This window comes from Protopterus annectens, chromosome 11.part0, assembly GCF_019279795.1.
Source record: "Protopterus annectens isolate FY-2018-M chromosome 11.part0, PAN1.0, whole genome shotgun sequence".
Lineage (NCBI taxonomy): Eukaryota > Metazoa > Chordata > Ceratodontiformes > Protopteridae > Protopterus > Protopterus annectens.
Window position 1 is genome coordinate 1122316822 of NC_056745.1, and position 25328 is coordinate 1122342149.

The window sequence follows — 25328 nt, forward strand, 5'->3', positions numbered from 1 at the left end:
ACCATAGGAACAACAGTGCAGCCTGAGCTCATTTTCAGAAAATCCATTTGTAATACCATGCAGAAAACAAATGTTCATAACTCTATAAGAGCTAGACTAAAAATGTAAATGCGAAAGTTGTTCAGCAGACACTGACCTTTCCAACAGTGTAAATGTTGATAGTGCATATCAAAGTCATTATTAAATATCTGGCAAGGAAAGCTGATATTGTGCATATTTTTTACCTTTTTGGAAAAGCAAAGCACAATATCTTGGTCAATGTACCATGCAGACCCATACAATTTGAATTTAACTTGTTAATATGAATGTCAGCGTTAAAATGATACCTTAACAATTACTGTGGGATGCTCCTTTCGTGAGATATTCACAGAAATATGATTAATATATTATTTCTCATAATTGATAAATAAAGCAGAATATCTCATCACATGTAACAGCCAGAGCCTACATATCAATGTAGAAGTTGTGCATCTGAATATCAGCTTCAAAATGATGCATAATTTGTGTGATCACCATGTTCCCTTGCAAAGATATGGGCATAATAATGAGAAGTATTGTAAATGTATAATTTTCATAATCGTACAAGACTAAACAAACTGTGATATTTGTGCATGTGTACAGTGCACAGACACAGTTCTTTTACCATGTTGTAAGGAGTAACACGGTCTTCAAAATGAGGTATTACTTGGCACACTGACATGCTCCCTTGCAAAGTTATTTACCAAAATATGAAAAAAATAATAGTTTCCATAACCTAATTCCAAACAAACTTGATATCTGCACATGTGTCCAACATACAGGCACAATTATTTTACCATGCTGGAACCAGCAATACTGTCTTCAAAATGAGGTATTACTTGGCACATTCAGATGCTCCCTTACAAAGTTATCTACTCAAAATATGAAAAAAAATGAATAATTTCCATAACCTAACTCCGAAAAAAACTCTGATATCAGCACACGAGTACAACATACAGGCACCAATCTTTTGCCATGTTAGAACTATCAATACTGTTTTCAAAATGAGGTATTACTTAGCACATTCAGACACTCTCTTGCAAAGTTATTTACCAAAATATGAAAAAAAATCATAATTTCCATAACCTAAGTCCAAAACAAACTTGGATATCTGCACATGTGTCCCACATACAGGCATAATTCTTGTACCATGTTAGAACCAGCAATACTGTCTTCAAAATAAGGTATTACTTGGCACATTCAGATGCTCCCTTGCAAAGTTATTTACCAAAATATGAAAAAAAAAAATAACTTCCATAACCCAAGTCCGAAACAAACTTTGATATCTGCACATGTGTGCAACATACAGGCAATGTGTTTACCACGTTGGAACTATCAATACTGTCTTCAAAATGAGGTATTACTTGGCACACTGACATGCTCCCTTGCAAAGTTATTTACCAAAATATGAAAAAATCATAAATTTCCATAACCCAAGTGGTAACAAAACTGATATATGTACATGTGTACAGCATTCAGAAGCAGTTGTTTTGTATGTAGACACATGATTGTGAATATACATATTCTTGGTGTAGCCAGCATACTGCTGAATGGGTACATATAAAGAGAAAAAGCAAGGTAAGAACCGCCACTCCACTAATGAACCCAGGACAGGCATGGAACTTCAGTGGCAGGCAAGGCCATCTCATCTGTCCAATAGCTGTGCTAGCTACCCACTCAGACACCTGATACCACTGCAGTCTCACGACCTCCTTCAGTGTCAGCAGTCTGCCTATGCCTTTTCCCTTTACATGTGTTCATTCAGCAATGGACCTAAGGGATCAAATTCTGTGTGAGTAAGCCCTTCCTGTCATCTTACACTCTACACATGCCTGATAAAAGCAGACTAAAAAAAAGAAGTACTGCAGGATGGCCACTGACATATTAGATTTATGTGGTAGCACTCTCCTGAAACAGTTGTTCTTTCTTTGCATCCTCACCAGCTCCTTACCACAGTTATTTGCCAAACTCAAATAAATATATTTTACACAACACATTTCATAATAGAGTTTTACTTGCTATACTGGTCCTACTTGGTCATGGGCATTTTCCATTCTTCTCACAAGCTGCATGTTACCAATCCTGGATAGCTCTCCTCACACCATTGTGGAGGTCGGTCAGGGACAACACAATACCCTCCCTCAGGTGAACGCCATCCCTTCTGAACAGGTGAACATCTTCCGTGGTGATGCTGTTATGGCAGATTGTAGATCCACCGACCCTGTGCATCAAGCCATGCATGAACCCATTCTGTAAATGTCTGGCCTTGTGAGCTGCCCATTGACTGTTTGCTGCTTTCCATATCTGTCAAGGAATTATATCAGACCACACAAAATTACACACGACTGACAAGGGGGCACAGAAAGGGCACATGTAAAGAGAAAAAACAGGGTAAGGACTGCCGCTTCACTAATATGCCAAAGACAGGCATGGGGCTCCAGAAGTTGGTTATCTGGAGTGTCCCATAGCTGTGTTGGCTGCCCACTCAGGCAGCTGATACCACTACAATCAAATGACCTCCTTCAGTCTGCCTTACCTATGGCCTTTTCTATTTACAGGTGTCCATTCAACAATGGGTAATAAGAGATATGTAAGTACTCCACGACTATTGAAGCAAACCAGTCCATTAGAAATACATCACAAATAAACTTTTATTCAGTAAGTGCTTTCATGTCTCCACGGACGTTTCTTCAGACTTTAACTATTAAAACAACTTCTAACATCTTCTTAAATATCAGTTCCACTGAGTTAATAGCCAATAGGCTACTGTGTAAAAACCACATGATAAAAATTTAAAAAAACTTAAGTCTCAATACATTTCATTATACAAACAACATTAAAAATCAATGATGAAACCTATAAAGGGCACATATATTTATATATTTAATTTAAACTCTATTGTATAAAAATACTTGAAATAAAATACATATTAAACTCTTAAAAACATATTCTTATTGCATATGTTAAACTATTTAAAACAAAGTATAAGCAATAGGAGATGGCACAAAAAGCAAAAACAGCTTTAAAGAAACTCTATCGTTTAAACCATGTCCCCTATCTGCATGTAACCTAATTATCCACTTGCCGCCTTCTTTTTCTGTGTAATTACTAACGTTCCCTAGCCTTTTCGTAGCATGTATAAGTTCTAAGACTAGAAAAGGGGACATGGTTTAAACAATAGAGTTTCTTTAAAGCCATTCTTGCTTGATCGCCCATTGAAACATTGATGCATAGTTCTAGTTGTTTTTAGTTTCATGCTAATTCATCTCACATGATTGAACCCACGTAAATATATATACTTTTTTAGAACAACATAGAGTTTTATGTGCCATCTCCTATTGCTTATACATTGTTTTAAATGGTCTGATCTATTGGCTATTAACTCAGTGGAACTGATATTTAAGAAGAGTTTATTACAATAAATATTGCACTGTCATAGTTTGCTGGCTCCTTTCTTTAATACTGGCATTCCTCCCACCCAAAAAGGTGGAAAGCCTGAAGGAATACCTGCTGTCTGTCCTCCACGCCACTGCAATGACAGCAAGGGAATATCTCATACTCATAGGACATATAGCCTCTACTATATTCATGTTGCCACTGGCAAGACTCCACATGAGGAGACTTCAGTGGTACCTGAGGTCCACATGGATCCAACACTCCCACCCCTTGGACCACACCATTCCCTTCCTACCATGCCTAAGGAAAGAGATCCTTTGGTGGATGGATCAAGGGTCTCTCAACTCAGGACTTCCTTACAGCCCCACACTCCAGTCCAGGAAATGTACACAGATGCTTCAGACCTGGGTTGGGGAGCTGCTGTGGACAGCTTGAAGTTGCAAGGCATGTGGACAGGCCACTTCAAGAGGGAACACATCAACATGGCCCCCTGAAGTTGTTCACAGACAGCATTACCATTCTGTGGTATGTGAACAAACGGGGGGAACTAAATCTTACTTGCTATGCAGACTTGCACTCCAGGCCTGGTGGTCCAACATGGAGTCACCCTGCAGGCGGTCTACATTCCCTCAGCTTAGAACACTCAGGCAGATACCTTGAGCAGGTCCATGTCACAGTCCCACCAATGGATGCTGCACAGGGATGTGTTTCTGGACATAGTCCACAGGTGGGGTATGCCACAAATAGATCTGTTTGCCTCCCCTCTGAACAGACAACTTCCACAGTTCTGTACCAGGGCTCCCAGCCCCCTAGCGAGGACGACATATGCCTTTTCTGTCTCATGGAAGGGGATGTTTCTCTATGCATTTCCTCCCCTTCCCACTCTTACAAAATGTCATGTTGAAAATTAAGCAGGACAAACCAAAAATCTTGTTGGCGACTCCCTTTTGGCCAAGACAGCATTGGTTCCCTCTCCTTCTGCATGTAGCCAGGGGCAATCATCATAAGTTACCTCACTGAGTGGACCTACTCACACAGAACAAGGGATCCCTAAATTATTCCCACTTGGAATTCCTAAGCTAACCCTGAGTGATGAGAGTTTTGATCCCTTTCAGACATCTTTACACTGAGAACGTGCTTAATGTCCTGCAGGAAGCCAGGAAACTCAATACTAGGAGATCCTTTTTATCCAAATGGAAAAGGTTCTCTATTTGGTGTCTTAAAAGGCAGGTAGACCCATTTTAAGGAGAGGTCTCCTTAGTGTTGTCCTATCTGTGTAAACTGTTGCAGGCAGGGCTGGCATATTCTTTGGTTAAGGCCCACCTTGCTGCTATTTCTGCTTGTCTGCCTTTTGTCCCTCCACTTGCCACCAGACTTCAAGTGAAGTTATTCCTGAAAGGAATACTACATCTCAGGCCCCCCAGGAGGTCAGTTCTACTGCCATGAGACCTGAATTACATGTTAGAGAAGCTCACCATTGCTCCTTTTGAGCCAGTAGCTACAACTTCTCTAAAATACTGCTCTTGGAAAACTGTGCTTTTGGTGGCCCTGGCATCAGCCAGAAGAGTGTCAGAGCTCCAGGCCGTTATGGTCACCCCACCTTTTTTAATCTTCCACAAGGCTAGAGTGACCCAAGGACTAGCCCTTCCTTCATGCCTAAGATGGTCAATAAGTTGTCCCTGAACCAATGTGCACACCTCCCCACCGTTTTTTTCACATCCTCAGAAAGACAGTGAGAGAGTCCTGCATTCCCTTGATATTCAAAGACAACTAGGATTCTACCCAGACAAGGCCAAGTCCCTTAGGAGGTCAGAGCAACTGTTTGCCTCCTTTTACCCCAGGGCTCTGGGGAAATCGGTGACAAAGCAGACTATTTCTGCCTGGATTTTCAAAGCCATTCTTTGTGCTAAACCTTCCATGACAAACACCTGGACTCTAAAATTAAAGCCCATTCTACTAGAACCATGGCCTCATCTGGAGCCTTGTTCAAAGGGCTTGACACTGCTTCTATTCTAGAAGCAGCTACCTGGGCATCTGTCCATATCTTGCTATCGTGGTTTAACTTACTGGAGGACGTAGGACCCAGGATCAGGCAGTTCGACCACAGTAGAAGGGCCAGTCTGGACATGCTCAGTGAGCCGAGGTTTCCCCTCGTCATCGGCCCCCTAACGTCTGCATAACTTCCATGGACATGCTTTCAGCCCTTGGTTCTGTGGCCTCTGAAATGGTACCCGCTATACCACAGTTGGCTGGTTCCATACGTTCCTCCAGGTGTACGTCTGCCACAAGGGGAACGGTCGGGTAGATGAGGTGCAGTAACAGACTCAGGCCTGGAAACTTTGGCCTTCTTTTTCGGCAGCTAGATGGTTTGATTGGACGACCCTCCCATCGCCAGACTCAGAGCCAAGCATTTGAGACTCTGGTTTTCTAAATAGATATTTAGGGCATGCAGACGACTGTGAAGGGTCTTTGGAAGAAAGGCCTGACAAATCACATATTTACGGTTGTGGTTGGGCCCTAGGTAGAAAAGGCAGAGGACATGGCCGTCCTTATGGGGGATTTGATGTCCGCACCTACACTTTCCTTTCCTGGATGACATGAACCCGGGCAGGCATGCAGTGACAAAAACAAGAAAAAAGGTCCCTACGGGGTACTTATCTTACACTTGCAGAATCTGACAAGAGAAATGGCAGGATAAGCTACGTGCACCCTATGGCCAAAGTCAGATGTTCCACGTACCTCGCAATGACTAAAAGCTTTTGTATACTGACTAGACATTCAGGTTGCTGAGCAGAGGATAACCCAAAGGTTATGAATACTGCAAAATGAGACTAGAAGGACATCATACTCTCCACAAGGTCGAAGGCCAAGGATGACCTCTTTGATCTGTGGGTCCCAGAACCAGAAGGTACCAAAGAATCCTGAAACCAAAGGGGCAGCACCTAGACCCAATCTTGAGATTGGAGCCAAGCTGTCTAAAGCCGAAGCTTTGACAGAGAGTGATGATCCTGAAGCAGAAACCATCAAACTTGGCTCAGACACTCCAGCCTCAACACCATGGCTTCAAGATGCTAATGGCCCCAAACAAGCTGGGGGGGGGCAAAAATACCAAGGAACAGGATGGGTCAAAGACCACCAGACTTTTGGATCCATTATGGAGGGTTGAAACTTAACCAGCTCCAAAGGCCTCTGATCAGAAGGGGCTGAGGGAGGAAATCCGAAAGATGGAGCCCAGGGTCACAGAGGCTAAGTTGGACCCAACGGGATAAGTCCTAACTGCAGTTGTGCCTGCAAAAACGACTGCATCACCTGCTCCAGATCAGACTGTTTGATGTTGCCCACCAGATGAAGCCATCAAGGATGGCTTTAAGAATCTATGTGAAGAGGACCCCGCATGCTGGATCTGGGTTGGGGAAGCTCTGAACCAAGGTGGAGATGGGGTGGACTCCACTGAGTGACTAGGATGAGTACAAGGAGAAAAGGGGGAATGCTACCCTGCCTGAAAGTGCCCCTTTGACCAGAAAAGGGCTTAGAATGCTTGTAGCAGATGTCTTTTGTAAAGCTTTCGACATCGAAGGCAATCTGCTCAGATATGTCGGAGCCGAATTCAGTACCAATGTACCTGGGAGGCAGAAAGATGAGGGACCTTCAGACCTGGGGAACCCAATGGATCTGTACCAGAGGTGGAGGCCAAAGAAGACCTTTTGCTTTCCCTCCTGGGAGTGCCTGGAGTCTCGTGGTTGAGACATCTTGGACCCAGTCTGGGAACCAGGGGAGAAGCCTTGGAAGCAGAAATGGAAGAAGAGCTGGAAGGCAAAAGCCCCTTCAACATGAGCTTGGCCTTGCGCTCGTTAATAGCAGAAGCCCTAAAGCTCTCACAGATAGCACAACTAGAGTCCAAGTGCAATGGAGCGAGACAGTAAACACATTTGAGGTGTTCATCCTGGGAGGGCAGTTTGTGCCTGCAGGAGATGCACTTTTAAACACTTTGTCAATCCTACCACAAACAACAACAAAGCGCACACGCACACACATAGCAGTAACAAAAAAAAAAAAAAAGGGGGGGGAAGGGGGCAGGAAGGGTACAGCAGAAAAAGATTCTATGCTACCAAACCTAACACTACCTTAAACACTAACTAAAACTAAGAAGAAAAGGCTAAGTACTATTTTAAATGGTAAGGGAAAAGAAATCTCACCACTCCTACATAAGGTTCTCGAGAAAAAGATGAATCACCAAGCTGCAGACCATGAATGGCAGCAAACTAGATCTGTGGAGTTGATGGAGGAGCAGGGAGTTATGGGTAAGGAAGGCAGAGTCAAGATGGGCTAAAGGCTTTAGAACTGGCCAGTGTCATACCAGAGTCAGATCCAAAGTCCCGCAGGTTGAATATGGATGGATCAGATCCTTTATTACAGCCATTTGGGTCAACCAATATGTCTGATAGAGTACTCTGTAGGAAATTCTTTTTAGATCTGCCAACTCATTACACTCCCAAAATGCATGTTCCCGGTTACCTCTTTCTTCGGTATCACACCGCCAACATTTGCTATTTACCTGAGGAAAAGTACTCGGAAGTCTGGTTTGGGTGCAGAAACATAGGTTAATAGGTTCATACTAGGCTATCTGCCCTGGGGCAATTATAAGCCTAGCCCGATTCTGTATGGCTTATGCCACCCCTTGATTTGAGTATACTGTGCCCTTTTTAAGGTTTAGTTTACTGTGCCTCTGTCTAATAGTGACACGGGAGTAATCCCTGGGACAAACCTATGATCCCCCATCCACCTATCAAGATTCTTCTTGAAGAGATTCAGTGAGGTGCTCTGCCTCACATGAACTGGAATTCTATTCCAGAGCGAAGGGAGCCTCTGGGTTATGAACCTGTCCCTCCAGCAAGTTCTATTTATTTCTGTGCTGAGGTTCAAGTCCCTCGAGCATGTGGCTCTAAGGGATTTAGATTTACTGAGATGGAGCATGTCCATTAATTCTGGATTTGACATAGCTTTGTATGTCAGGCATAGATCGCCTCGAAGTAGGCGGTATGCAACTGAGTAGAGCTGGAGTTTTTTTAACCTAGCAGCATATGGCATCTGTTTGAGACCCTTGATCCTCTTGGTGAGATACTTTTGGTGCCTTTCTAATTGCTGCAGGTGTCGGGTAAGGTACATCCCAAAAGGGGCATTGTATTCTATGATGGGCCTGATGAGGGATGAATAAAGGGGCACGATTACCTCTCTTGATCTAGATGTGAAACCCTTCGCGATGAGGTGGGCTATGTAGAAGGTCTTTCTAACCACTTTGGCAATGTGGTTTTCAAAGGAGAGATTGCTATCAACTTGGGTCCCCAGGTCCCTAATAACTTTCTCTGTACTTAATGGGTTTCCGCCTATGTGGTAATTTGTGGGCACATTGTTTTTGCCAAAGGGTATGACTATACATTTTTTGGCATTTTAGCTTTAAACCATGGCGCTGGCACCAATTATCTGTCTCTGTGAGACCTTTTTGACGGATGTTTGTGTCAGCTGGAGAGTCGATTATGGCGCCCAGTTTGCAGTCGTCTGCGAACTTGGTGAGCCATAGTCCTCCCACGTTTGCCTATACCTCGGAAAAGTATATACCGAACAAGAGTGGTCCCAGGACAGAACCCTGTGGGATGCCACTTGTGACCGGTTTCGAGTCTGACATGGCTCCAGCAACTCTCACTCTGTGGGTTCTGTCTGAGCCAGTTTGCGACCCATCTTGTGACATAGGGGTTTATATTTAAGCTGGATAGCTTATCTATGATGCCCGAGTGGGGTACTGTGTCAAATGCCTTTGCAAGGTCCAGATAGGCTGTGTGGACTACCTTCCCTTCATCTATGGCTTTGGTGACTGTTTCGAAGAAGTCAACCAGGTTCAAAAGGCAGGATCTGCCCTTGACAAAGCCGAACTGGGTAGGATCTAGTGTCGGTAGGTCCCCAATGTCTTTGTTTATGAGCTCCATGATGATCCTCTCCATAGCCTTGCAGACTAAGCTAGTCAGGCTTATGGGGCGATAGTTTCCAGGGTCCGTAGAGGCTCCACCTTTGTGGAGTGGGACCACTGTTGCTGTATGCCATTCTGTGGGCACATATCCTATAGTGAGGCTGAGATTGTATAGCTGTTTTATTTGAGGGATTAGTTCCTCTTGGAGTTCATGTAGGATGCAACCTGGGACGCCATCTGGTACCATGGAAGCAGTGTTTTTTGCTTTGGAGAGGGCAGCCTTCACCTGAGCATCAGAGATGTTTGGGAGGCAGCCCTCTGCCGGGATAGATACTTGCTCTTTTGGGGGTGAGGGGGTGGAGAAGTTTGCACTGAACCTGTCTGCCAGGATATTGGCGATGTCTGTGGGTTCAGTGTATTTTTTGTCGTTTAGAATCAACTCAGAACAAGTCTGGGAGTTGCATCCCAGGTTCCTAACATAACTGAAAAAAGCCTTATGATTGTATTTGGTGTCCTGTGCAATTTTTCTCTCGAAGCTGGCCTTGGACGATTTTATGAGGGATCGTAATTTTTTGCTAGTACTGTTCAGAGATGCCTTCCCTATTAGGGATTTTGCTCTATCATGTAGTAGCTTCCTCCTTCTGTTGTACAGTTTATTTATGGCAGGGGTCCACCAGACTGGATGCCTGCCTTTGGATGATTGGGTCTTGGTTTTGTTTGGGATAGCATGATCCATGCATTCCTGGAGATGTCCGTAGAATGCGTTTATATAGGATTCTGCAGTTTGGGCCGTAGTTTCCACTGGCCCTGGGGCCTTGAAGGATTCCACTTCGGTTTTGAGAAGTTTTTCACTGTGGTTTTCTGGGCTGGGGGTGGGGCCGGGATGTGGACATCCAGTGAAATTAATTTATGGTCTGATCTTACCAATGAGGGATATACTTCTGGTGTGGAGCATAGAATCCCCATGTTGGTAATGATCAGGTCTAGTATGTTGTCCCCTCTTGTGGGAGTGGTTGGTGACTAGTTGTTCCATAGCATTTGAGTTTATAATTTCCAGGAACCTTTGGGCTAAGGTGCTGGGGCTTGAGTAGTGCTCCCAGTCAATGTTTGGGTAGTTGAAGTCACCCAGTATAATGGTGTTCGGAGAGATCTTCATGTTCTCCAATGTTTTCAGGAAAGCAGAGTGGGATTCCTGACTTTGAGAGGGTGGTCTGTAGGATGCTATAAACTGAAAAGCAGTCTTGCCCACTGTTACTTACACATGGATGGTCTCCGATACTTCGTGCAATGCCACTAACCTGGAGGTGTGGATATCTTTGATAAATATGGAAACTCCCCCTCCTTTTGTGGTTCGATCCGGGTTTTGGGGCCGAAAAGCATGATATGAGGTATAGCCTGGTAGTGCTGGGGTGCTCTCTGGAGCCTTGAACCAGGTTTCTGTCACTGCACAGATATCTACGTTCTCCATACTGAGAAAGCAAACACTTCCAAGCAAAGATCCTAAACCTTCTGTACCTGGTTTCATACTTGGGAGCCATACACATGCCCTCCCCATTGTTCTCTTGTAAACTGCTTTTTTGGGTCTTTCTTCCCAATCTTTTATAACCTCCTCTGATCCATTATTACAGTTATCATGCAAAATTTTATATGCCCTACTAATTACCCCTTGAACAGCAGCTTCTGGTGTAGATTCCACCAAAACATCCACCATGGCAGGTCTTTCACTGAAGATTTCCTTATCCCTTTCTCTTTGTCTATATTCCGATATCAATCTCTGGTAGGGAAACCTGTCTCTAGCCTGCAGTCCAGACGTCGTCTTGGCCTCATCCCATTCTATTACCTTTCCCTGTCTAGTCATTTGCTCACAATATCTTGGTTCCTTTTCCAGCTTTCTCCAGTAAACTCCAGCCCCCTCTTGCCATTTTCTTTACCATCATCCCTTTCCATTCTGAATTAGAATTTTCTGCTTGTGTTGCATACATGTGCTTTAACTGTGCAACTCTACAATATCCCTTCAAATGAGAGAATCTTAAACCACCTTGTTCTGTTGGAAGGATCAACAACTTATTCCACTTAAATTCATTCATCTCTTTATTATTATTGACCAAAACTTCTTTTCTGGTTGATAAAAATATGTCTAACCCATATATAAAATTAAAAGGACTAAACATTTTCACTACTTGTATTACTATCCATATCAATTAACAAGAGGCCCCAGTTTCTCAGTTTTTATAACATATTTTTAGTCTCTTCTGACATATCCTTAGCTGCCATAACAGAAGCCTTTTTAACCAATACTCCTAAATCCTTCATCTTTTTTGTGCCAGTTGCTGATCTGTATTAGTCTTGAACTCGAACCTCAGTCTTTTACTCTATAGACAAGTTACCAAGGCTTCTGCTGGGTAGTGCTACGGTGTGTTTTTTTGATAAGGTTGTCATGGCCCTGGTATTATATTTGGAGCATCAACATAAACATACCAATTCTGAGGTTAAGCCTAAGAGAAATCAAACCATGCAGTCTCCCCAGTGCTGTGCTGAATGGCAAAGCTAACAGAACTGCTAAATGAAAATCTTTCTATAGCTAGGCAGTTTGATAAACAAATGCTCGCTGCACAACATTCTTACAAGTCTGCTTTTTACCTTCCTGCAGGAATAACTACTTAATTGAGACTAAGCAACTTAGTAAATTAATCATTCAAAAAAAAAAAAAAAACTTAGGAACATACCAATTTCAGGAGATCTGGATCTCGCTCTCTCTTGAGTACATGGCAGATCCTCAAGTTGCCAAGGGAAGTGCATTCTGTTTGTACTTTGCTTCTGATTAGGTATACTCGTGGAACAGTGCAAACTTGCCATTGACAGCATGCCCTGGATAGCTTCTTCAGTGCTTGGTGAGGTAGGACGGTCACTGCAACAAACAGTTCCATGTGAGGTCATTGAAGCTTTCAAAATGCAGGCATGTTACAAGCAACACCTTTTATACACTTTACAGGAAGCAGAACACAATATGGAATGTATCACTACTGATGTGCCCAAAAGTACAGTTTTATACCTACCATAAATGTAGATTTCCGATAGGTATGCATCTGCAGTCATCACATATGGGTTGTCCTGCCTCAGGCAGCCCTTCGGTCGGCCGGATTCCAAAGTCTGGGTCTGGCCTCGGCTGATGTCGCACTTTCCCCGACGTCAGAGCGTCTGGGGTATAAAAGCATCAGCCGACGCCATCTTCCTCAGTTTTTCTTGCCCCAGATGCCAGGTGCCCTCTAGGAAGGCTAAATTTGGATAAATGCAATAAAATTCCAAACATTTGCAAAAATATATATGTACATGTATATACAAACAAATACACCATAATAGATTCCCCCAGCTAGCTAAAAGAGAGGTAAGCACCCTAGGAATACCACAGAGGGGTAGGAGGGAGGGTAAACCTGACTGCAGATGCATACCTATCGGACATCTACATTTATGGTAGGTACAAAACTGTACTATGTCCTTCAAGGATGCATCTGCAGTCATCACATATGGGTAGAATACCATAGCCAAACTGGGGGTGGAGGTACTAAGTGAAGGATGTTGTAGTTAAGATACCCTGCAGGACTGCCATAGCAAAACCTGCTCTGGATCTGGAGTATAAAGGCAAATTGTAATGCTTGGCAAATGTATGCACGGAGCTCCATGTAGCAGCTTCTAAAATGTCTTTGGTAGCCACCCCTCTTAGGAAGGCTGTGGTGGTGGCTGTGGCTCTCGTGGAATGAGGTCTAATGTTAGCTGGCACAGTCTTTCCATGAAAGGAAACAAAAACGAATGCAATTTCCTATCCATTTCGAAACTGTCTGTTTGGAAATTGCTTTTCCTTGTACCCCAGCAGCATATGCTACAAACAACTGGTCAGTCTTTCTGTAACTTTTAGTTCTGTCCAAGTAGTAGCGTAGTTGTCTGTGTATGTCCAGGGTGTGCAGAAGTCTCTCTCCTTTATTTTGTGGCTGTGGGAAGAATGTAGGCAAGTGAATAGCTTGGTTCAGAGATACCCTGGATACCACCTTTGGCATGAATGTAGGATTGGTCCTCAAAGAAACTCTGTCCTGATGAAAGATAAGGAATGGCTGCACCGCCATTAAAGCTTGTAGCTCAGATACTCTTCTTGCTGAGGTTATGGCCAGAAGGAAGGCAGTTTTCCAAGACAAAAACTGTACATCTGCCGATGCTGCTGGTTCAAAGGGAGGAAGTGTTAGTTTTTCCAACACGAAATTCAGGTCCCAAGTAGGTAGAGGTGGTTTCCTTGGAGGATTAATGTTTTTGATTCCTCTTAGAAACTGTCTTAGAAGAGGGTGAGAGAAGACAGGTGGATTTAGATTGTATTCTGCTGGGATTGCTGAGGCGTGTATCTTGATAGAAGAGTAAGACAGGCCACTGTGGGACAATTCTGCCAAATATTCCAGTATATATGCCATATTCATCACAGTCACATCTAGGCCCTTTGCTGTGTTCCAGGTGTGAAATCTTTTCCATTTTGCTGTGTATGCCTTCCTTGTGGAAGGTCGGCAAGCTTCCATAATAATATCCTTCACTCTCTGGGATAGGTTATCCTGAGGAGGAGTTATGGTATTCTCCAGGCAGTTAGCTGCAAGGTTTTCAGGTTGGAGTGTAGAGTCCTGAAATTATGCTGCGTCAGTAGGAGTGGCCATAGGGGGAGAGGCCATGGTTTCGTCTGTGACAAGCTCTTTTAACAGTGGGTACCAGTGCTGTCTTGGCCAGTTTGGGGCTATCAGGATTACTCTGGGCTGCTCTGTCCTGATCTTCAGTAGGACCTTGGTCATTAGTGGAAGAGGTGGGAAAGCATACACTGTTAGAGCTTTCCAGCTGAGAGAGCGTCCACTTTCCAAGCTTGTGGGTGGTATGTCCTTGAGCAGAATTTCCTCAGTTGATGATTTGGGGGGAAGCGAACAGGTCTATTTCCGGCCTTCCCCATGATTGTGCGATTTGTAAGAAGATGTCTGGGTGCAGCATCCATTCGTGTGCATCCATGGTAGTTCTGCCTAAGCTGTCTGCCAGTGTATTGTCTTTCCCTGGCACGAATTGGGACTGTAGCTGTATGTTGAGTTTTAATGCCAGTTCCCATAGGTTCATTGTCAGTCTGCAAAGAGGGTAGGAATGGGTGCCTCCTTGCTTGTTTATGTACCACATAACTGTGGTGTTGTCTGTCCTTATGAGCAGGTGGCCTTGCTGAAGGAAAGGCTTGAAGGCCTCGATTGCGTGCATCACTGCCAGCAATTCCTTTTGGTTTATGTGCATGTGCAGCTCTGTTTGTGACCAAAGCCCCTGTATACATCTGTCCTCCATGTGCGCTCCCCAGCCTTGGTCTGAAGCGTCTGTGGTGATGGTTTGGTTGGCTCTTGGTTTGCTGAAGGGCAGCCTGCTGTTCGACTGGCAGGTTTGAGCCCACCACTGGAATTCCTTTTGAAGGCAAGGAATGAGTGGGATCAGAGCTTCTAAGCTGTGACTGTGCTGAGTCCATAAACTTCTTAGGTACCATTGTAATTTCCTCATATGAAGCCTTGCTTGTGGAATCAGAAGAATGCAAGATGCTATGTAACCCAGGGCCTGCAGGATTTTCCTTGCAGTCATCTGAGTTTGTCTTGTGAGATTCTGAAAGTAAACTGGTAGCTGTTCTTGCTTTTCTTCTGTGAGAAAAGCCATCTGGGTGGTTGTGTCTAGATCCGCACCCAGAAAAGTTATTCTCTGGGATGGAACCAGTCTTGATTTGTGGAAGTTGACTGTATATCCCAAGGCCTGTAGAAGGTGAATGGCATAGTCCAAGTCCTTTAACAAGGTTTGCTTGCTGTCCGCTTGTATTAGGCAGTCGTCCAGATAAGGGTAGATTTGAATCCCCTGAAGTCTGCAGTGTGCAATTACTGATGACAGGCATTTCGTGAACACTCTGGGCGCAGTAGATAAGCCAAAGGGCAATGCTGAGAATTGATAATGCTCTGACCCTGCAAGAAATCTGAGGTGTCTTCTGCAGCTTTGTCGAATAGGGACATGCAGGTATGCCTCCTTGAGGTCTAGAGTCACCAGCCAAGACCCCTTGCCCAGCATGGGAAGGAGTTGCTGTAGAGTCAGCATTTTGAATTTTGGCACAATGAGGTACGTATTCAGTGCGGACAAGTCTAGAATAGGCCTCCATTGATTTTCTTTTCTTGGAACAAGGAATAATCTTGAGTAAAATCCCTGGCCTTGTTCTGGAAGAGGTACCTTTTCTATGGCTTTCATTTGCATTAAGTTGGTAATTTGCTTCAAAGCCTCTGCCCTCTGATTTGGTGGCAGGTTTGGCATGCCTTTTCTTTTTGGCAATGAGTGGAAATGGAACCTGCATCCTTTGTCTATTATTTGTAGTGTCCATGTGTCCCCTGTAATGTTGTGCCAATTCTTTGAGAATGAAGAAAGTTTTCCGCCCAAAGGTGCTTCTAATTGAGCCCTGGTCGGCGGAGTCAAAATAAAGTCATTGAGTCTGTCCTGGTGTAGCAGTTGTAGCTCCTGCACTACCTCTCTGGTTGGGAGGCTGCCACTGACGGCCTCTGTAGGAGCCTCTAGCTTGCCCTCTACCTCTGGCACGTCTATTCCTGCCTCTTTGAGATCTGTCTGAGTCCGGAAAGGACCAATTCTTAGTAGGCCAATTTCTGCTGAATCTCGGTGGTTGGACTTGCAGAAAGTCTTTAACTGTTTGCACAGATTTTGCCTTTTCTTCAAATTTCTTTAAAACCTCTTGAGCCGTGGAACCAAATAATTTTTGCTTTTCCATAGGAGCATCCAAAAGCTTAGCTTTAACATGGTCTGGCAGAGATTGTTCCTTCAGCCAGGCATGTCTACGTATAACTGCACCTGTCACAGCTGATCTACATGAAGCTTCCAATGCATCATAACCACACTGCAAGAAATGGTTACTAACCTGCTGGGAGTTATGCACCAGATCCTGAAGGGATTTACGATCAAGGGGTTCAGAAGAGGACAGTTTCTTATGCAATTCATCTAGTAAATACTCTTGATACTGTATCATATGGAATTGACAGTTTAATGCCCTCATGAAAGAGTTGCAGAAGTATACACTTTCTTACCCCATCTCTCTAATGCCCTGGACTCCCTTTCAGAGGGTAGAGGATTTTTAGCAGTGGCAGCTGCAACCCCTTTAGGGCCCTGGGAAATAGTTTCTGGGTCAGCTGAGTGGGCCTTGTACAGGTGAAAATGTGAGTCCGGGACCTTGTAGTACCTATCAGGTTTGGCAAGAGCCGGAGGGAGAGAGTCAGGGGCAGCACAAGCATTTGAGTAAACATCATCAATTACATTCAAAACAGGAGGTATAGCTAAGGGCCTGTGCTGAGGTAAATGCAAAAAGGTCCTTAATCTCTTTCTGGAATCAGAGAATTCCTGACCCTGCCATTGGAAATGTTCTCTCATAGTGTGTAATGTTTCTCCAAAAGAAAACTCTTCAGGAGGGGAGGCCGAGGGAATAGATTCTTCAGCATCAGAATCCTCGTAGGCCGAATAAGCCTCCTCCTGGTGGTCTGACATAGCAGAGCCATCCGTGGACTCATCTGAGGACTGTGGATCAGAGGGCTCAACCCTGGGCCTTTTGTCTGGAGGTAGTCGAGAGCCCCTGTCCGAATGAGGTTGGGAGCCTCTAATTAATGAAATCAGATCCTCTGCAAGGGTAAGAATCTGAGAGCTAGAAGAAGGTCTCTGAGAGGTAACTTTAGGAGGCAAAGCCTTAGAAGGTTTAGCAGCCTTAGCCCTAGAGAAAGCCTTAATGGACATGGAAGCAGGGGGTCTGGCTGCACCACGTGCAGCAGTAGACTTATCTAAAGTAATGGTGTCAGAAGGTTCCTGGACCCTGGTTTCAGTAGGCAATTCAATGACCGACTCGGCCGGGGTCTCCAGGGCCGAGGTAGTCGGTTGTGTGGTTTCGGTAGTAGGAAGTACCAAGGACTCTGTTTCACCCGAGACCGAGACACTCGCGGTAGGCCTGACCGAGGTTTCAGCCGATAAACGCGGCCCGTGTGTGTCGGTCCTTGTCCTTCCGTTTTTACTAAATGCGAAGTCGGAGTCTCCGACGGCATTTTATAAGCAAAACTAGCCCCAAAAAACTCCTCTGCAAACTCCGACCGACGTCTAAGAGTTCATCGGTTGAAGGAAGCACAGGCTGAACAGGCCGAGACGTCGTGGTCTGGGCCTAGGCAGGGGAGGCAGTATGAGAGGCCTCCAAAGCAGACACCCAAGCAACTTCAAACTCAATACACCACACAAACAACACATAAACAACAAAATCAGTGTGCAAAGCAGTCACTGCCCTTAAGGCCAAATACAACACCAAACATACTTGTCATAGGTGACTCCATAGTCAGACACACTGACGTCCCACTCACCAGGCTGAACAAGGAGAGGATCACGGTAAGCTGCCTATCGGGCGCTAGAATCCGCCACATAACACAAGCACTCAGGTCACTCCACGGCAAGTACAAGTATGACACAGTCATTGTCCATGCTGGTGTGAACGACTTGAGATGTACCTCCCTGGACTACATGAAAAGAGACATAGAGGAGCTCTCTGATTATGTAGCCCAGGTAGGTATGACCCTGACCCTGAGCAGTATCCTTCCTTCACCAAGAATGATGCCACAATATAGTGACAAGATGAACAGCTTTAACAATTGGCTTAATTTCTGGTGTCATTCAAAGGGGATCCAGTGCCTGTCTGCCTGGGGTGACATGCTCGACAAGCCATGCTGCTTCGCAAGGGACGGATTTGCACCTGTCACCCCTGGGATTCCGGATATTGGCTAAGGCTCTTGCCACCCCCATAGTGCCTTTTTTAGGCAAGGCTCAAATTCTAAACCTACCACCCTAGAAAACAAAAACGTGAAGAAACTAAGGGTAATGCTGCTCAATGCCAGAAGTCTAAATCTCAAAATGCACGCACTCGAGGCCCTTCTCAGTATGGAGAACATCGATGTCTGTGCTGTGACTGAAACCTGGTTCAAGGCTCCTGAGAGCACCCCGGCACTATCAGGTTTCATCTCATATCATGTTCCGCCCCAAAACCCAGACCACACCACAAAAGGAGGGGTGTATCCATATTCATCAAGGATACCCACACCTCCAGGTTGGTGGCTACGCATCAAGCATTGGAAACCATCCAGGTGCAATTAACCATAGGCAAAACTGCTCTACAATTTGTAGCATGCTACAGGCCACCCTCTCAAACTCAGGAAACCCACACAGCCTTCCTGAAGACACTGGAGGGTATAAATGTATCACCAAACACCATCATATTGGGTGACTTCAACTACCCGAATATAGACTGGGAACATTACTCAAGCCCAAACTTTCTAGCCCAAAGGTTCCTGGAGTTCATAAATTCAAATGCCATGGAACAACTAGTCACCGTCCCCACAAGAGGAGAAAATATACTAGATCTCATCATCACGAACATGGGGACAAAATGCTCCACACCGGAAGTATATCCCTCATTGGTGAGATCAGATCATAAACTAATCTCACTAGAAATCCACATTCCGCTCCCACCCCAAAAAAAAAAGACCACAGTGAAGAACTTCTCTAAAGCAAACTTCACACTACTCAAGACAGGTGTGGTATCCTTCAAGGCCCCCGAGCCAATGGAAACCACAACCCAAGCTGCGGAAGCCCTTACAAATGCCTTCTATGAACACCTTCAGGACTGCATGGATCAGGCAATCCCAAATAAAACCAAGACTCTTTCCACCAAGGGCAAACGTCCAGTCTGGTGGACCCCAGCCATAAACAAACTTTACAATAAGAGGAGAAAGCTATTACATGATAGAGCAAAATCCCAAAAAGGGAAGGCATCTTTGATCAGCACTATCAAGAAACTACAATCCCTCATAAAATCATCCAAGGCCAACTTTGAGAGAAAAATTGCCATAGATTCAAAAGACAATCATAAGGCCTTCTTCAGCTATGTCAGAAACCTGGGTGGAAACTCCCAGATATGCTCAGAATTAGTCCAAAATGATACAAAAATCACTGAACCCACAGACATTGCCAACATACTGGCAGACAGGTTCAGCGCAAACTTCACCCCCCTCTCCCCCCCAAAAGGAGAGATAACTATCCCAACTGAGTGTAGCCTCCCAGACATCTCAAATGCGCAGGTAAAAGCTGCTCTCTCTAAAGCTAAAAACACAGCGTCAATGGGACTGGATGGGGTCCCTGGCTGTGTGCTACATGAACTTAATCAAGAACTAAACCCGCACATAAGGCAGCTGTTTAATCTTAGCCTCACCACAGGATATGTGCCCAAGGAGTGGCGTACGGCAACTGTGGTCCCACTCCACAAAGGCGGTGCCTCTACGGACCCTGGTAATTACCGCCCCATAAGCTTAACAAGCCTGGTCTGCAAAGCTATGGAGAGGATCATAATGGAACTCATAAACAAGGACATAGGGGACTTGCAGACCTTGGACCCAACCCAGTTTGGCTTTGTCAAGGGCAGATCTTGCCTTTTGAACTTGGTCGACTTCTTTGAAACAGTCACCAAGGCCATTGATGAGGGAAAGGCAGACCATACAGCCTACCTTGACCTTGCAAAAGCTTTCGACACAATACCCCACTCGGGTATTATAGAGAAACTTACCAGCTTAAATGTAAACCCATATGTCACAAGATGGGTTGCAAACTGGCTAAAGGGTCTATGGCTGACAAAGTTTGCGGATGACTGCAAACTGGGTGCCATAGTGGATAGTACATCGGACGCAGACATCCTTCAGAGGGGTCTCACGGAAACTGATAGCTGGTGCCAGAGCCATGGCCTGAAGTTAAACGCAAAAAAGTGTATAGTCATACCCTTCGGGAAAAACAAGGTAACCCCAAGCTACCATATAGGTGGCAACCCACTAAGCACAGAAGAGGTTATCATGGACCTGGGGACCCAGGTTGACAGTGGCCTCTCGTTTGACACACACGTTGCTAAAGTGGTTCGAAAGACCTTCTACACTGCCCACCTGATCATGAAGGGATTCACATCCAGATCAAGTGAGGTCATTGTTCCCCTGTACTCTTCACTTATCAGACCAGTGATCGAGTACAATGCCCCATTCGGGATGTATCTCACCAGACACCTGCAGCAATTGGAGAGACCCCAAAAGTTCCTCACCAAAAGGATAAAGGGACTCCAAAACCTGTCATATGCTGCCAGACTGAAGAAACTCCAACTCTATTCAGTTGCATACCGTCTGCTCAGAGATGACCTGTGCCTGACATACAAGGCCATGACCAACCCGGAATTAATGGACATGCTCCACCTCAAAAAAAACAAATCCACCAAAACCACTAGAGCAAGAGACTTAAACCTTAGCATGGATATAAATAGGACGTGCTGGAGGGATAGATTTATCACCCAAAGACTCCCCATGCTGTGGAATAAAATCCCAGTCCATGTGAGGCAGAGCACCTCGCTGGCTCTGTTCAAGAGAAATCTTGACCGGTGGATGGGAGATCGTAGGTTTACCTCGGGAATCATCTCTGTGTCACTACTGGACAGAGGCAAAACAAACTAATGGGCACAGTATTTCTAACATAAGGGGCGGCGTAAGCCACATAACTTTGGGCTAGGCTTATAAATGCCCTAGGGCAGTTAGCCTAGTATAAACCTATGAACCTATGAACCTTATGAGGTATTTGTTTCCCACAGGTTAAACAATTATTAACTTTATCTGACATCGGCTGAAGCAAGAAAGAGTCCCCAACGGGGTACTTAGCTTTTTCAAAGTTTTCGGTAGCTGAATCACTGGAGCTGACCGACCGGCACTTGCGATCTGCTTCTGCTTCGGGCACCACGCGGCAAGAAAGACTGAGGAAGATGGCGTCGGCTGATGCTTTTATACCCCAGATGCTCTGACGTCGGGGAAAGTGCGACAACAGCCGAGGCCAGACCCAGAATTTGGAATCCGGCCGACCGAAGGGCTGCCTGAGACAGGACAACCCATATGTGATGACTGCAGATGCATCCTTGAAGGACATCAGGTATTCAAACACGGGAACAGGACACACAATGCTGCTCCACAAAAGTTTAGTGATTTGATATGAATGTCTCACTAAATACAGTGCTCAGTTAAGTATATAAAATGAAGAGTGACTATAAAGTTATTTACAGCTGCATACTTTCTACAGAGTGACTGATAACATGACAAAACACTGAAAAGGAAGCCTTTCAGATACTTCTATGCTGCAATATATGGAGCAAAGTACTCCAAAAATGTTTACGTCACTCTTCACCTGCTCTCCAGAAAGGCTAGTCAATCATTGTGAATTCATGCTTCTATAGTGTTTCCAGCCATGAGCAGCAGAGTAGCTCAGCCCTTGCAGCTCTACAATCTGGAGTTCTATCCTGAACTCCAGTGATTGCCTAAGTAGAGTTCTGTATATTCTCCCTCTCCTGCATAGGTTTTATCTAGGTGCTCCAACTTCCTTTCACCTTCCAAATACATGCTAGTTGATTGCTTTGCTACATTCTCCCTATGTTACATTTGCTGTTCCCTTAAATGGCTCGGGTCATGAATAAAAATGGCCTAGAAAGGTACACTTCACTTACTTAAATAAGTTAATGATGAAGGTGGAAGAGAGAGATGCCTTGTATACAAACTTTTAGTCAACACGACGCAGATAAACATGAAAACAATGAAGTATGAGTGAAGGAGCTGCTAAAGTAAGTGTACTAAAGACTATGAAAAACTGACTACCTGCACAATTTATGAGTGCATATTAACTAGTAACAGCAAAAGACCCAAGGGGTGGGGTAAGAGAAAATAAGCAGAAAAGAAGGGAAGGTACAATAACAAAGATCACGACAGATCACCACCTGCAAAGAAGACTGCCATCTCAAAAAAAAAAACAACAAAAAAGCACTGCTCCTGGATGCAGGCAGTAGGCAGCACTGTCTAATTAATGGTAAGCACATTGTCCTACAACAGAAGGTGCCTCCTACTCAGACAGGTGAAGATGCATTTCTCTATAGAACGACTACCCAGCTGCAATGAATAAATGTTCTCTCTCTCCTTGGGACTGGAATAGTTGCAGACCTGTCTGGATAACAGATGCCCTTGGAAAAGAACAGAAAATGAGTGGGTATGTCTAACGGCTCTTAGCCTCTAAATACCTTTGCTGTTGGCAAACACCAGGAATAAAAGACCTTTTTTTCTGATTGCAAGACACTGGGAAAAGAAAGATGTTCAACTCAGGGTGAGCTCTGACACCATCTTGGTAAATAATTTTAAGTTTGCAGTAATGTGCTCTTTTGAAAAGCCAGGTCCTAGCAGGATACGTGTGTACCCAAAAAATTGTTTCCTGTGCAGACTGGTAGACTGCCATATAATATACTATAACATAATATAATACAATACACATTATAATAATATTCTGTAAAAAGGTTATGGAGGCTGTAAATGGTGGCCATGTAATACAAGCAATATATCCTGACCTTGGCCAAGGCCTTTGATACCAGTCCCCATGCCAGCATCATACAAAATCTAAATGCCTTTTTTAAACAAGAAACATCTGTATTAAATTATCATATATGATATAGACAATCATACATTTACACAAGTGAAAAGAAATCATATTGACATAATTTTAGTTGAAAACATTGTACGTCACAAACCACAATGACAATTTTAGCTGCAAACATTATACATACAGTCAAACATTAAACAGCTGACTGAAATCCTGCCTTCTTTTAATCCTTGCTCCTCCTTCCAGTTGTTTTCTCTCTGCTACTATGTTGACTGCTAGTAAAGTTGGTCTCATCTAATAGTGCAATATTCACCCTAACTGTAACTTATAGGATATCTAGGGCAGTAGCAATGCAGTAAAAATCTCTTCTTTCAGTGCACTACATGTTGCAAATTCATAAATTAACCATAGTGCAATATTCTAAGGTCCACAGTGCAATACTCAAGTCTCTTTCTGTGCAAGATCAGTGCAATATCTTAACCAAGTAACTGTGCAATACTAAAGTCTCATGCAAGTAAGTGTTTACTTCAATTAAACTGTGTTTCTAATTATGTGCAATGTCTGTCTACCTGCATGTCCATGATGCAATAGCTAGGTGTTATGCGTGTAAATGTCTGTGAAAATAGTCTATATGTTGCCTGCACATTGAGTATGGAGACGGAATTTTGTTCAGTTTTTGCACTTGTGTGTTTTCTGAATGACAATGAAGTTTACTTTGACTTTAGACTTTGATTTCTATTTTCCAGTAATTGCTTTTTTGACAGCCAATATAATTAAGAGTCAGCAAGGCCTTACTTTTTCTAAGCAATTCAGATTCTGTACCATAGCTTAAAAAAAACATTTCTTTAGTTACACCAATTTGCTCATCCAGTATCTCTGACACAACAGTCTGTGGGGAATCTTTAAAGTCTGACAACTCATTGCACTCCCATAAAACATGTTCCCAGTTACGTCTTTCTTCTCAATCACATCTCCAACATCTAGTGTCTACCTGACAAAAATGTATTTGGAGTCTACTTGGGATATAAAAATACATAAGTAAACACTTCCAAGCAAAGAGCCTAACATCTTCTAGACTGTTTTGCATATTTGGGAGACACATATATCTCCCATTGTTTCTTTGTGAACTGCTTACCAATCTTTTCCTGATCCTTTCTAACCTCTTCTGATTGATTCTTATAGTTACCATTTAATATTATGTCTGCTCTAATTATTCCTTTTTTAACAGAAGCTTCTGTTCAAGATTCTATTAAAAAACTCTACCAATGCTGGTCTTTCACTTAGGATCTCCCTATTTCTTTCTCTTTGCTTATACTCTTATATCAATCATTGATAGGGAAGGCAATCTCTATCCTGCAGTCCAATTAAATTCTTGGCCTCTTACCATTCACATCCCCTCTCCAATTATTTGCTCCCAATACCTTGGCTCTTTTTCCAGTTTTCTCCAAGAAATTTCAGACCCCTCTTGTCTATTATCTGCATTCCTAACTGCAGTCATCCCTATCAGCAGAATCTCCTTTCTCTATTCATGTGTTGGCTTAGTTTTTAGAATACTTTCTGCAGTAGAATCTCCTTTCTCTATTCATGTGTTGGCTTAGTTTTTAGAATACTTTCTGCTACTTCATGAAAATAATATTCTGCATGGTTACTGTTATTTTCCTTAAGGATCTGTATCCAAAATCTCAGCTTCTTCTTGATTTTTGAGCTTGCCCGTTTCATCATCATCCCTTTCCACTTTGAATTATAGGTTTCTGCTTGCGCTATGTACAGGAGCTTTAACTGTGTAGCTCTGAAATACCCCTTCAAACCGGGTAGTCCCAAACCACCTTGTTCAACTGGAAGAATCCACTTATCTCACTTAACTTTTGCCATCTTTCCCCAGACAAAATCCTTCAGCTCTTTAACTGCAATCCACAACTTCTCCTCTGGTTAATAAAAATATGAGCTGTGTATAAAACTAAAGGGACTAAACATTTTATCTGCTATCCATATCCATAAAACAGAGCTTCCAATTTCTCATTTTTTGTATTATCTTTTATTTAGTCTCTTCCCACATATCCTTAGCTACCACACCAGAATCCTTTTTAATCCACATTTCTCAGTGCTTCATTTTATCATGTCCCCATAAATATGGATGTTTCTGAATCAATTTGTGTATGGGTACATAATTTACAGCTATTGTCTTTGTTTTACCTTCATTAATTTTGTATCCCAAGAAGATCTGAACCTGCCTCAAAATGTTACACAGCACTGAAATGTCCTTTTCTGACTTTAGCAGGTATAAAATATCATCTGCAAATAGAGCCAGCTTTTACTGGCTTCTTCTTTCGGCTTTTCCTGGTTAGGGGTCGCCACAGTAAATCAGATGTCCGCTCGTGATTGGCAGTGGAGTTTTACTGTGTCGAGTTGC

General features: G+C 43.7%; 1 protein-coding gene across 1 annotated transcript in view; it reads right to left on the reverse strand.

Annotated features, from left to right (window-relative positions):
* Positions 1–25328, reverse strand: part of KDM7A (lysine demethylase 7A) — a 1445788-nt gene that overhangs the window by 155327 nt on the left and 1265133 nt on the right. Inside the window, exon 18 of the mRNA XM_044087282.1 lies at positions 12103–12284. Within this exon, the coding sequence (XP_043943217.1) occupies positions 12103–12284 (182 nt within the window). The remainder of the gene's footprint in view (positions 1–12102; positions 12285–25328) is intronic.